Raw genomic sequence first — 13,367 nt, 5'->3', positions numbered from 1 at the left:
TTTAAATTTTTTTAAACTGATAACTTGTAAGGGTCACTATATCACTATATCAGATTCTAAGATTCTCTCCATGGCTTCAGTGAATTCATTGGAAACTTAGGTTTTTTTTTTTTTATTAGCTAAATAAATTAACATATTTAAATGCATCAGGACTAAAAATGATGAATACCACATCAACATAACAGATATCATGTTTGTTTGGTTATATTCTTGGCAGAACTGTGAGGAAAAATTATTGAAACTGAATCTTGGCTGAATTGTATAGACACTGACCATCTTCTGCACAAAGGACTGTGGCTCCCTTTCAGGTGGAAGGATGTTATTTATTATGATTCCATATTTCCTTTTGGTAATGACCCTTGAGTTTGTTCTCTTGGGGAAGTTTTGATAAAACTATAGCTGTTGTCAAATTTACTTATATTTTACTTTTGTTTTACTATTATTATTAGTTTGGTTGCTATTCTCAACTTTGAAAATTACCTACATCTTAGCTGCTTCACAGATGTACAGAGCATGTATTTTCTGTCTATAGGCTTTAGATCCTTCTTTACTTAAAAAAATATAAAGATGATCCATAAGTATATAATAAGAGAATTTCAGAAGACTGCTTTCTCTTCCCAATAGATTGTAAACCAGATTTGACTTTATGAACGAGATGCTAGAGTTGTCCAGAACATGTACATGTAATTCAATAAATTTTGGATATAATAGTGTTTTAAAAGTCAGTATTGAAAATAGTGTTTCAATATATTAGGACATAAATATAACCTTTTAATAAAATATTATAAAAAATAAATTATTTTGTAGCAAAACATATACATGCTAATATTTTTATTGTACTGAGTAGTCACCTATATCATTTAAAATGTTTTTGTTGTATTATATTTACAAGTTTTAAAAGACTTATTTTTATGTTTACATAACTCTATAGATTCTTTTTCCTTCTTTCAGGACTACTTATTTTTATGTATTTGCTAGTAGTTATGTGCTTTTTTATTTTTGCTAGGAATCATGTCATACAAGTAAATAATCAATTCTCTGTCAACAAGCAAACCACTTATGTGGTTGTATTTATGTAGGCAAATATTTGTTCTCAGAAAAAAATATCTTAGTGTGTTACCTTTAAAAAAATGAAATAAGTACTGTGTGTTACTGTTGCTTTTTAACATATGAGCATTTAAATGTCACTTCCAATTTATATGTGTTGGATAGAAGCACTTCAGCTTATAAAATATATTTAGCTAGTCACAAGAAATTAAATATTTGGAAAAGATTATTTTTGAGTAAAATATTTTAAAGCCATTTTAATATTAATACATACTGATAGCTATTATACCAGGTTAAGTCTGAATGCTCCCGGGGCACTGAATAACTTTCAGTGATATAACCATGCTAAGCAGACTATCTAATAAGATGATATGTATTCTGTTGATTCATTTGGCTATAAATTCAAAAGTATTGTGTGCTAAAACATTTATACTCATTAAATATACTGAGATTAAAAATAAAATGTAATAGCAACTGCTATCCATCTTAAACTTTCTTTTACAGGAGCATACTTTTTCTCAGCAATCATAATCTGATACCCAGAGACAAAGAAAAAACAAAACAGGCAGGGCAGGGGGAGATGACTTTTCACAATATCAGGTTTTGCTGATAGCATAAGATGGTAACGGATTCAACTTACCAGCTTATAATACAGTTTTCATTTTATTTTAAACATATTTTGCATGATATAAAAATATTGATCACAGTGAGCTTTACCAGTTGTTATTGCTATAAAAATGAATGCAGAAACAATATTTTTAGTGGAAATAAATTATGTAGTCATTATTCTTTTTAAAAAACAATCACAGGAGAAAAACCTCAGCTATTTGGTCATTGGCAGAAAACCAGTCTTTTAAAGAGGTCTTTTGCAGATGAGGTCCAGTCCATTTCTGTAACATTCTCCACGTGGTTCAGGAAACTGACTTTTGTCTTTGTTACCTGGTCCACAAAGTCTCTGTGTTCATAGCTCTAACATGGCAGCATGGTTTCCCATGATAGAACAATGACGAACTAGAAAAGATACAATCTTAGTTCACGTGTGGTCTTTTCCAATATGAAGGGACACAGCGACATACTTCTTCACTAAATGAAAGTCCCTGTTCACAATGCTTCACTCGATTTGTACATGGTCGTCTGTAACAACTAGAGGAACAAAGAAGGACAGACTTCTGTTAAAGACCAAGATATGAATTTGTTATGCTACAAATGCACTTTTGTGTTTTTCTAAGTTTCAGACTGGAACAAAGTTACTCATTTTATCATAAAACGGTTGTCCAGTTTATAAATTGCTAAAGTTTGTGCCTGGAATTTCCAAATTTAAGAGGGATGGAAAAAACCTTAAAAAAAAAAAAGTCTTGCTTGCAGAAATAACAAATGGAAGAATGGGGTGTTGTTAGCATTCATTCTTTTGAAGTGTCTGTGTTTTATAGTTGAAAGTAACATAAAACAGAAATTTTGAAAGTGAATATTTACGGTCTGCCGATTTAGCGTGATCACATAAGCGTGGCAGAATTCTCAAGAATCTGGGACTTGGTTGGAACCCAGACGTCAAGGAGATTAAACCCAGCCATTCTGGCAGGGCTGTGGTCCACAGGAGGCCCCACCCTTACTCTTAACTTGGGCTGGCAGCTGGCTGCTACACAAGGGTGGCCAGCCTCCCTCGTCCACCTGGACTCCACACAAAAACAGTGCGGGCCGGGAGAAGGCACAGGGAGGGACAGTATTTACTGTGGGGGAGGTTCCTCTCCCCCCACCCTCAATGTCCAGTTTCTAGTGGTGATGAAAGGACAAATGACTCAGCAGTCAATAACATCCACAGCCCTGTTGCTCCAGTGAACAGAACATCTTTGAAGGACTTTCTGAGGGATGAGTATATATAATGTGACCATCGAGAAAAATGCAAGGCCATCTGGAAATCAGAATGTACCACAGAAAAACTACAACTAGGGTTTTGAAATATCATTTCCTTTGCTCCTGAAAGCATATCTAGTTAAAATTTTATTTATTTCATTTCTAAATACAAATGCATTAGTATAGGGATACTGGTAATCCTTTACTAAAAAGATATGATTTTCAGTAATCAATGAAACTTGCTGACTAAGGTAATGAATCACAGAATAGATACTCTGCCCATTATACTTTTAGAATAAATATGATGAGAAAGTAAGGAGTATGTATTTTTTCAAAATATCAAACTATCTTTTTTTTTGTTTCAGTATATGCATAAAATCTGGAATTATATGCTTAGAAAAATGAACATGGAAAGAAATTCAGTAAATAGAAGGCCATTAAGAAACAATGTATTCTGTGAGGAGAAATACAATGATAGAGACGTTTTCTCTAAGTTAATGTAAGAACTGTGTAGAAAAATATAATAACTGGTTAGTTTTATGTAAACAATAATTTAAGGCTTCTCACTGTAAACTGGGTTCACTTGGATTCAACGTGCAAAACGGTTTAATGATCTTTAAAAAGATTTAGTATCTATATTTTTCTACAGTTTTGGTATATCCTTTTGGTAATTAGAATAGGATAGGCAAGTAACATTGGAATATCATTGCTAAAAAAATACTCTAAAGAGGAAACATAAGAATTCATATAAGGTTTTCTGAAATGGTAATGGAAGAAGAGATACCTAGGTTCATGGAAGTCTCCTCATGCAGTAGCTAACATGTTAGTGTGGCTGGGCCATCAGAAAGATGAACGGAAACAGTAACACAAGCTCTTGAGAATCAAAAGAAGGACACTGTTTACTGAAGACAAAAGTAACGATTAACATTCATATAGGTACTATATTGTAAATAATGGAAGGTAAGCTTTAAGTCATGTGGGGGTTATCACCGTCTGTAAAGTGTTGGTGGAAGAAGAGAACCCAGTGATGGTGACGGAGAACAGGTAGAGAGAAGACTAAAAGGACGATCAGGAAAGCACAGTGTTCTCTCGGCCCAAACAGAAAGCCCAAAGAGAAACTGCAGTAAGACCGGATTGTTTGTGAAATCTGACAGTGAAAGGGCTACTGAAACCTTAAACGAAGCTTAATCATGGAGTCCTCAGGGCATAACAGGATTACAGCTGGGGGAATAAACAAGAGATGAAAGAGGTGAACGGATAAATGCAGAATGACCCATCATGGAGCAACTCAGAAGACAAGGACAGAGCTTGTTGCTAAAGAAAGTTCAACACTGCAGTAAGAAATGCCAATAAAGAAATTCGAGAACTTTTTTAAATTGGAGGGAGAGAACAACAGAGTTGAGGACATTGAAGGTATGGAAGAGAAGAGGTGTGATTGGTGGAGCGATGCTGAAGCAAAGTGGGAGGCCGTGTCAAACACCTAGGGCTGGCTTATTCTTGGATCAGAGGAAGAAGGTCAGGGGTGAACACTGAAAGGGTCTGAGTCCAGGAGACTTTTTTTTTCTGTGATGAAGGAAGCCAAATCAGGTTTAAGGAATGCCTTGAGTAACCTTTAACAATGTGTTAATATATTTCTCTAATTCTCATTAAATACTTAGCTTCACTATTTTCATTTCTAGATACAATTCCACAGTAAATGGTATTATCCTACCCTTTGTGAACTTCGCACAACATTTTCTGCACTTAGAAAAGCTGTCCAAAATTACATCTGACTGCACTGTCATTTTTGGTGGGGGCAGGTGTGCGCTGCCTGGGTGTATGTTGAAGATGCTCGAGAAATGACTGCCCTATGCATCTATCATCTAACTCCTGTTGCGAGCTGCTCTCTTAGCCTCTGGGACAAGGACTTAGTGCAGTCAGAGCTTGGATCTCCTTTTGGTTTCCAGGGATCTCATCTTGCTTTTTCAGGAGCAAACAGTCTCCCCAAAATTTAGCATTGTTTACAAAATATCATAATTCATCTTACAGAACTTAAATGGCCCCATTGTAACAAACCAGTATTTTGGCTGAGAAAATTGCTTTGGATTGAGAAAACTATTTCCAATATAAGAGAAATTAATACTCTTTATGAAGGTTTCTTACCTGCAGGTTTGATGCTGAAACTTCTTTCCTTTTAAGAAGCATTTCTGTGGATTTTCTGTACATTCACAGGCACATTTTCCAGGGTTTAAGGGCTGATTTCTTGGGCACGTTCTTTTACATATGCACTGGCATGTGTTCTCATCAAATTCTCTGTTGGCCCCACATGAGTTAGGGAAAAGTTTGTTTTTACAGACACACTGGCATGAGTCTCTGTCTAGTTCCTTGTGGGGTCCACAGCTGGAAGCCCGAAGCTCCCCTCTGCAGACGCATTGACAGGTCTCTTCATCCAGCTCCTTGTTGGGCCCACAGATGTCATGGAATCCGTCTGCAGAGTCTAGACAAACACAGTCAGGACAGCTTTACTATCCCTTACTCGGTTCTGGGTGTGGAGTGAAACAATGAAGAGCACTTAGAAGTGTCTTCCTTTCCACAGGTAGGTTCCTTTACAGAGACGTTCAAAACAGTACCAGAAGCAGAAAGTGAAGCAGAAAGTGTCCTATTTTGTAGTGACTGATTTCAAAGCTTGAGGATGAATACTGTACATGTGATTTTAATATTAGGTATTTGTTAATCAACAGAGAGACCCTTGGCATTTAGTCTTAAAGCATCATTTGGCTTACCATCTCCAGCACTGGGGGAAAAAATAAAATCCTGCTGAGCCAGGCATCTGCAGACGTGGTTATTCCAAATGTAATCTGCGGGGCAAGTCCTGTTTGCAGCCTGGCACCTGTGGAGAGACAGGTTAACAATAAGGGGTACATGGAAGGGATCATCTCTTTTCTTACCTATGTATTACAGAATCAGTGATACTTATGAAAAAGTGTTAAGATAATATAAGAATACATAAAACAAAATGCAAACATTCCCTCTCAAACTACTCCCACCCACAGGTGCTGTCCAATCCTAATGGTTTTATATAATTTCAGATTCCTCTTTTTAAGGCAAATACATTTATTTGTATGATCACACAGTTTTAGTTGATGAGAAAATGGGATAAAGCCTTTCATATTATTCTGAAATTTCCTTTTTCCATTAAATGATCTATTATGGAAATCTTTATATGTCATTTCATAAAATTTGCTCCATTATCTCTATTAGTCCACAAGTGGGTATACTATTACTTATTAATCTCCTGTTGGTAGCCATTGGAGTTTCTTCCAGATTTTGGGTTTCTAAACAATCCTACAGGAAATGTCCTTATACATGCATTTTACTGACTTATTTCTGAAGCACAGATGCCCATGACTGTAAAGGGCCCATTAACACAGAGTTCCCACTCCACACACCCCAGAAAGGAATCAAAGGCCATGTTTCTTACTGTTACCTGTAAACAGGTATTCCCTTTTTGAATATCATCCATGCAGTTTCATCCTCAACTTTGTCATCCCCCACACAGTCCCCAAGTCACACCCTTTCTTATATTTCTTAAAATATCTTTCCACACCCATTTCTACTGTCTTGGTTCCTACTCATGATTTCTTTCTTGGATTTTTTCAGAAGCTTCCTCTCTACTTTTTCCAACTCCTGTTTTGCTTCTCTGATCCACCTACTATATTGCCACCGGGATGTTCTTTCTTTCTATCTCCACAGCCCAGCATTACGGTGGTACGTAGAAGGCACATGACTTTTCGTTAAATGACTGAATGAAGCAGAGCATAGTGTATTATATGCTTCTTATACTAGATATATATGTCTTCATTTGCACTCTGGTACGTGAGTTGCTTTAATTAAGAAATTATATAATCCATTCAAAATATCCTACATTTCCTAGCACAATGCTATCACATAGAAGACTCAACATAAATATTCATAAATGAATAAACACTGAGTAGAAAAATCTAGGGTATCACTTTTTAATCATAAATGGCTCCCTACATTAAAAGAGAGTGTCTATCATTAAAGGGACCCTAGAAATTCATGGAACTCAACCTGAAGGAAAATATAAGAGGAAATAATTGGAAAAAAGAGAATATGGAAACATCAATATAAATATTGATATTTAACCATTTCTGTTAGAGATAATCTCTTCTACCTGTGAAATTTATGATATTTTTTGGTGCTGCTGCTATTGAGACTTGAAATCTTTTTGTAAATACTAGAAATGATGCGCACTATTGAGGAAAACATGGAGGTAAGAAAAAGAGACACTTTGCTTTTTATCTCTCTCTGGCACTTTTTAAGAAGCTGTTTAGCTTTGTATATGCTAATTAACATTTCCAAGACTCGATTTTTCCACTTGTAAAATGTTAGTAAAAATAGAAGCCAGTAATTGTTGAATGCTTACTGTATGTCAGGAATTGGGTGAATATTTAACACAAATACTGATTATAAAGATCACTACATGTCTATGAGGTAGATCTGTCATCATTACCATCATTGTTATTTTAGTATGCTATGCTATTATAATCTTAGGTTAACATGCAATATAGTATCATGTTGTTGAATAGATTGTGAGGATTTGATCATAAATGTTATGCTATATGAACATTTCAATTTATATTTAATTTTAAAAGTGAGGAAAATCTGTCATAAAAGTTTACAGAACTTAGCAAAACTCAGAGAGCTAGTGAGCAGAGAATGAATTTTCAAACCAGGAAGCCACCTGCAGGAAGCACCCTCTTCTTTGGTGTCTGCCATCACGGCAGCCACCTGGCTTCAGGAGTTATGAGCATGGGCCGTGGGTGGCAGATACATGGTGCATGGTAACAGTAAAATTAAAAAAATATCAATGTAACATGCATTGCCCTTTGACTCTGAATGCTCAGAGGTTAGAGGCAGTCAAGCTCATCTTTGTTCTTCTCTCACAGTACCCAGAAGACACATTCTTTGTCTATTCCAGAAACTCCATAATTATGTTATGGATGACTCATTTTGCAAAAGATTCTTTTAATTAGTTATACTTGTTCATAAATAATGTTAAAAAAAATGATCTGCTACTTAGTTAACATCATAATAATGTAAATGTAACACCAAACATTTAGGAAAGACAAGACTTGTTATCTTGCTGGGAGTGGTGGGTGGGAGCCAGGGTGGAGCAGAAATGGGAAATTGTTGCATCTGAGCGAAATTTCAGTCTCTGTAGAAAGGAGTGCTGGGAAGCCCTCCCTGGAAGGAATATAATCTTGACTTAAAGTGTCACCAGAAAGGTTCGAAGACATCTACCACTAATTTCAAAATTATAGTTAATGAAAGGGTCTTTTTCACTTGGCATTACAAAGAATCAATTTTACTGCGGAGTAATTTGCCCACAATAAAATGCCTACATAGCTCCTATTTTAAATTCATTGCCTTTTCCCAAATTTATACACCTGTGTAACTCTCACTAGGGTTTCCGTGGTGGCTCAGTGGTAAAGAATCTGCCTGCCAATGCAGGAGACATAGGAGACATGGGTTTGATCCTTAGAAAGATCCTCTGGAGAAAGAAATGGCAACCCACTCTAGTATTCTTGCCTGGGAAATCTCATGGATAGAGGAGCCTGGCAGGCTGCATTCCGTGGGGTTGCAAAGAGTTGGACATGACTTAGTGACTAAACAATGATCTTCCTTCCTCTGAGTCTAGATTATATTCATTTTTTCTAGGGTTTCATGTAAAATGAATCATATAGTATGCATTCTTTTTAGCCTAGCTTCTTTCACCCAGCTGAATGTTTTTGAGATTCGTTTATGTTGTTATGCACATCCACAGGTCATTCTTTTTAGACTGCTCAGTAATATTCTACTGTATGGATATAATGGAATTTGTTTGTTCATTCACCTTTGATTGCTGTTGGTTTGTTCCCAGTTATTGGTTACAGAGCTTATTTGTCTACAAGTTATGATATGGAAATATGTTTATGTTTCTCTGGGGTAAATACCTAGAAGGGGAAGTTATCAATCATATTGTAAGTGTATATTTAAGCTCATAAGCATCAGCCAATAAATTTTACAAAGCAGTTGCACAATTTTACATTCTCATCTGTGATTCCCATTGTACTACATCAACTCAAACACTTGGTTTTCTCTGCCTTTTTATTTTAGCTATTGTGGTGGTGGTTCCTCTTAACTCTTGTTAACAAAGGCAATGATTTCAAAACATAGTTATGTATTCATCATATATCCATGATCACTGTGGTAGTTTTCCAAATAATTGTGGGTTACAACTCATAATAGGTTGAGACTAACATTAAAAAAAAAGAGAACAATAGGAAAAAAGTATGTAAGTGCACCATAAGTAATAAGACATGCATTCATAATGAGAAAAATATCATCTGTAAGAGGGTAAAAATTAGGTATTGAGGAGGAGGAATCTTGGATCTGACAATGATTTTTGGCTCTCCAAAACCAACAAAGTCTCATTCCTTATTATTTAGTTTCTATTAGGTTTTATTGGCTACCACACAAGCCTTGGCATGGGAAACATATCTAAAGTGTATACAAAGTAAGGCTACAAAAGTACAATGAGTAAAATGGCTGTAATTGAAAGAATTCGTCTTGACCAACTGCCTTATCTCAAAGTCATACAATGAGTGGTGCCTGTGGGCTGCCCTGTGGCTTCTGCTTGATCCGTTTTGTGTGAAACCTGAGCTTTGAGAATTAAAGAGTGTACATTTATTAGTTAATTCTAGAAAAGTTAATCAAAATATTAGCACGTCAGATGCTGAGAAGAAAAATTGTTGACACTCTCTACAAGAGTATCTAGTAGCTATACAGGTTAATTATTGTTTTCTCATAGAAAGCAGAAGTTCAAAAAAGTTAATTTCTCAAAAAATTTTTTAAAACTTACTTTTAAAAATATTTTCTTTTGCTGGAAATGATTATTTTAAATGTTCAAAAATTTTTATTTGTATCACACATTTATGTCAGTTGCTACTTTCTGTATGTCATTTGATATATTACCATTTATAAATAAATACATTACTTTATATGTTTCCCAGCACGTAGTTATAAAGTTATATTCAGTATTAACAGATTTTACATTGTTATTTAACTTTTCACTATAAAATTTTTATTTTGTCCTTTTTAATCCTATACTGAATAAAAAACAAAGCTTTATATTTCCTCTTTAATATATAAAGCCCAGACATATTTAAGATATATAAAAAAGATGTAAGTATGTCTATGGCATTAAAATTTCATGGGGTAGGTGATTAGGAAAAAACGTCTATAAAAGGATTCTTAAGGGATATGATGAAAAAAGGAAATAATTTAAAACAAAACTTTGATTTTTATAGTTTTATATGGCTGCATAACTACTTGTAGAGTAATATAGACATCTACTTTAAATTTCATATATATTATGAATATCACAAACATATATACATAGCTCAGTTCAGTTCAGTCTCTCAGTCGTGTCCAACTCTTTGCGACCCCATGGACTGCAGCACTCCAGGCCTCCCTGTCTATCACCAACTTCTGGAGCAAACTCATGTCCATCTAGTTGGTAATGCCATATACACTGTTAGATATTGCTATACACACAGTTTTGTGTGTACTGGCTTGGAATATAAAATAAAATTCTTAATTTTATGCAGTAAAACACACTGAAAAACACAGAGACAAGGAAATGAATTCAACATGAATCTTCATGATGATAATAAATCTGTCCTTTAATGACTATCTCTCAGATGCTGGACACCATTCTCAGCACAGTAGAAGTATGCCACATTTCCTTCAACCCTTTTTATATCTTTACATTTTATATATAAGCAAACTGAAATTCAGGGACATGAAATGCCCAATCTTAAAATGCTCATTAGTGGCAGACGTCATTCAGCTCTGGTTTACCCCAAGACCCAAGATCTTTTTGCTCTTTTTGTCTCTTCTTGACCTCGAACAGCAGGCAGTGTGGAAGTAATGATGAAAACATGAGTAAAATACGCAAATGCTGTGAGATATATACAGATGAGTAAGTTATTTAGCAAGCATTTGTTGATGAGTGTAGTATATGTGTTTACAGTCCCCAAGTTTGCAGTGTGATTATCTGCTTCATTGGTAAAATAAGGCTAACCCTGCCACCAGCTTCACAGATGTTTTTGTGCGTATTAAGCGAGACAATGTCTGCTCGGATCTGAAGTAGGAATGGCTCAATGATTCTTAAGTGTTATGAGCTAGACATTATAGAACACATAAACCTGCCTAAAATAATCTCACAATCCAGTTTCACATGCAACTTTTACAGAGCCCTAAAAATCTGTGCAAGGACAGAGTAAATATAGTCATTGCTGTGGGTATTCAAGAAGCAAAAGGTGCCTGTGATGCTTGGACAAGACAAGGGCAGGAGAAAGACCTCCACCTGAACTCTGAGAAACAGATAGGACTTTGGAAAGGCAGAAAAGAAAGGAAATTTATTTTAAGCCAGGCCAGAATAGAAACAAGGTACAGAGCAGGAAATAAGCTTGGTCTTTAGGGAATCAGACTTCGTGAAACACAGACTTGGAGAAGAATGGGAAGCAAAACAAGAAAGGAAGGCTGATGCCAGATGACAGAGGTGGAAAATCGGTATCCAGTTCTTTGGGAAGTTGAAAGTCACTGAAGGATTCTGGTCAGGTGAATGAAATGATGCCTTTTAAAGCTTACTTGTGACATTACTCAGGAACTGGAGACATATTTGGTACAAGAAAGACAGTACTGAAACCACTGCATTAAATCAGAAATCCATGCAGAATGAAGTAGATGGGATGGCAATGATGGCAATGAAATGGTCAGTTTAGGCTGGAGTGGCTGTCTCCCCTCTCCCCCAAAATAATCAATAGCATTTGGGTATGATACAAGGAAAAGAAGTAATTAGTGACAACTGTGTGATTCCAAGGCCTCAAAGAATGTGAGAGATCACTACTATGAATAATATAGAGGTAAATAAACAGACTTAATAAATCTTTGATTCTGTACCTATTACTCTAATATGACTATAAATAAACACAGTTATATAGAAGGGTGGCACTAGTGGTGAAGAACCTGCCTGCCAGTGCAGGGGATACAAGATGTGGGTTCAATCCTTGGCTTGGGAAGATCCCCTGAAGAGGAAATGGCAACCCACTCTAGTACTCTTGCCTGGAGAATCCCATGGACAGAGGGGCCTGGTGGGCTGCAGTCCATGGGGTTGCAGAGTCAGACAGAACTGAAATGCATGCATGCATATAAAAGGGACTTCGATAAAATATTAATTATAAGCCAGCAAAATGCTCAGATCTTGCATTGTAATTCTGGAAACCATTAGCACAGAGATTATGACTGAAGTGCTTAGATTAGATGACTTGCCAAGGGATACAAGTGACTAGAACCCAGTACTGTGTGAATGAAATTTCTCTACTACTTCAGGGAGCCATTGTCTGCACTTGCATCAGCGTGAATTTATTCACAGATGCCTGTAAGATCTTTTCCTTTCTGTCAGTTAAAGTAGGCTACCCAAGAGTTTTACCTCAAGTGTCTCTGGAAAGGTAAGGACTCCCACCTCTCACACTAAGTAAAGCAGCACAAAGAGATGAAGCAGGGGAAACTGGCATTAGCACACCACGCTTAAGGTCAAGACCCCTAAAAGGGAAGGTTCCTAAGAAAGTTTTTGGTGATGCATATGTTTATTCATCAATTTATTTATACTTTTGTTATAAATGTTGCAGTTATACAAGGTTTCTTTACATGCCCATGCTATATGCCCTGGCCGTCCTAAAGAACAAAGTGCTGTGTTCTCATTTGGGGATAGAAAGTTCCTAGGCCTCAGGTGGCAATGTGTAACGATTCGTTATAAACTGTTCACAGAGTCAATCCGTTATGCTCTATCCAGGATGTTTATGAGATCTAATGAAACATATGGTGCTGTATATGCTAAACCATAAAACCAGCTTAAAAATAGGATGGGAAATAATGTTGAATAACAAATATCATAGCAAACACCCTCTTCCAACAACACAAGAGAAGAAAGACTCTATACATGGACAGCACCAGATGGTCAACACCGAAATCAGATTGATTATATTCTTTGCAGCCAAAGATGGAGAAGCTCTATACAGTCAACAAAAGCAAGGCCAGGAGCTGACTGTGGCTCAGATCATGAACTCCTTATTACCAAATTCAGACTTAAATTGAAGAAAGTAGGGAAAACCACTAGACCATTCAGGTATGACCTAAATCAAATCCCTTATGATTATACAGTGGAAGGGAGAAATAGACTTAAGGGCCTAGATCTGATAGATAGAGTGCCTGATGAACTATGGAATGAGGTTTGTGACATTGTACAGGAGACAGGGATCAAGACCATCCCCATGGAAAAGAAATGCAAAAAAGGAAAATGGCTGTCTGGGGAGGCCTTACAAATAGCTGTGAAAAGAAGAGAGGGGAAAAGCAAAGGAGAA

General features: G+C 36.2%; 1 protein-coding gene across 1 annotated transcript in view; it reads right to left on the bottom strand.

Annotated features, from left to right (window-relative positions):
• Positions 1-1,035: 1,035 nt before the first annotated feature.
• VEGFC (vascular endothelial growth factor C) overlaps positions 1,036-13,367 on the bottom strand; it is an 87,513-nt gene continuing 75,181 nt past the window's right edge. Inside the window, exons 5-7 of the mRNA XM_068970960.1 lie at positions 5,661-5,767; positions 5,041-5,374; positions 1,036-2,190 (exon numbers count right to left, since the gene is read on the bottom strand). Of these exons, the coding sequence (XP_068827061.1) occupies positions 2,076-2,190; positions 5,041-5,374; positions 5,661-5,767 (556 nt within the window). The 3' untranslated portion in view covers positions 1,036-2,075. The remainder of the gene's footprint in view (positions 2,191-5,040; positions 5,375-5,660; positions 5,768-13,367) is intronic.

This window comes from Capricornis sumatraensis, chromosome 4 (assembly GCF_032405125.1).
Source record: "Capricornis sumatraensis isolate serow.1 chromosome 4, serow.2, whole genome shotgun sequence".
NCBI classification, from domain to species: domain Eukaryota; kingdom Metazoa; phylum Chordata; class Mammalia; order Artiodactyla; family Bovidae; genus Capricornis; species Capricornis sumatraensis.
This window is presented reverse-complemented; position numbering and strand designations above follow the sequence as displayed.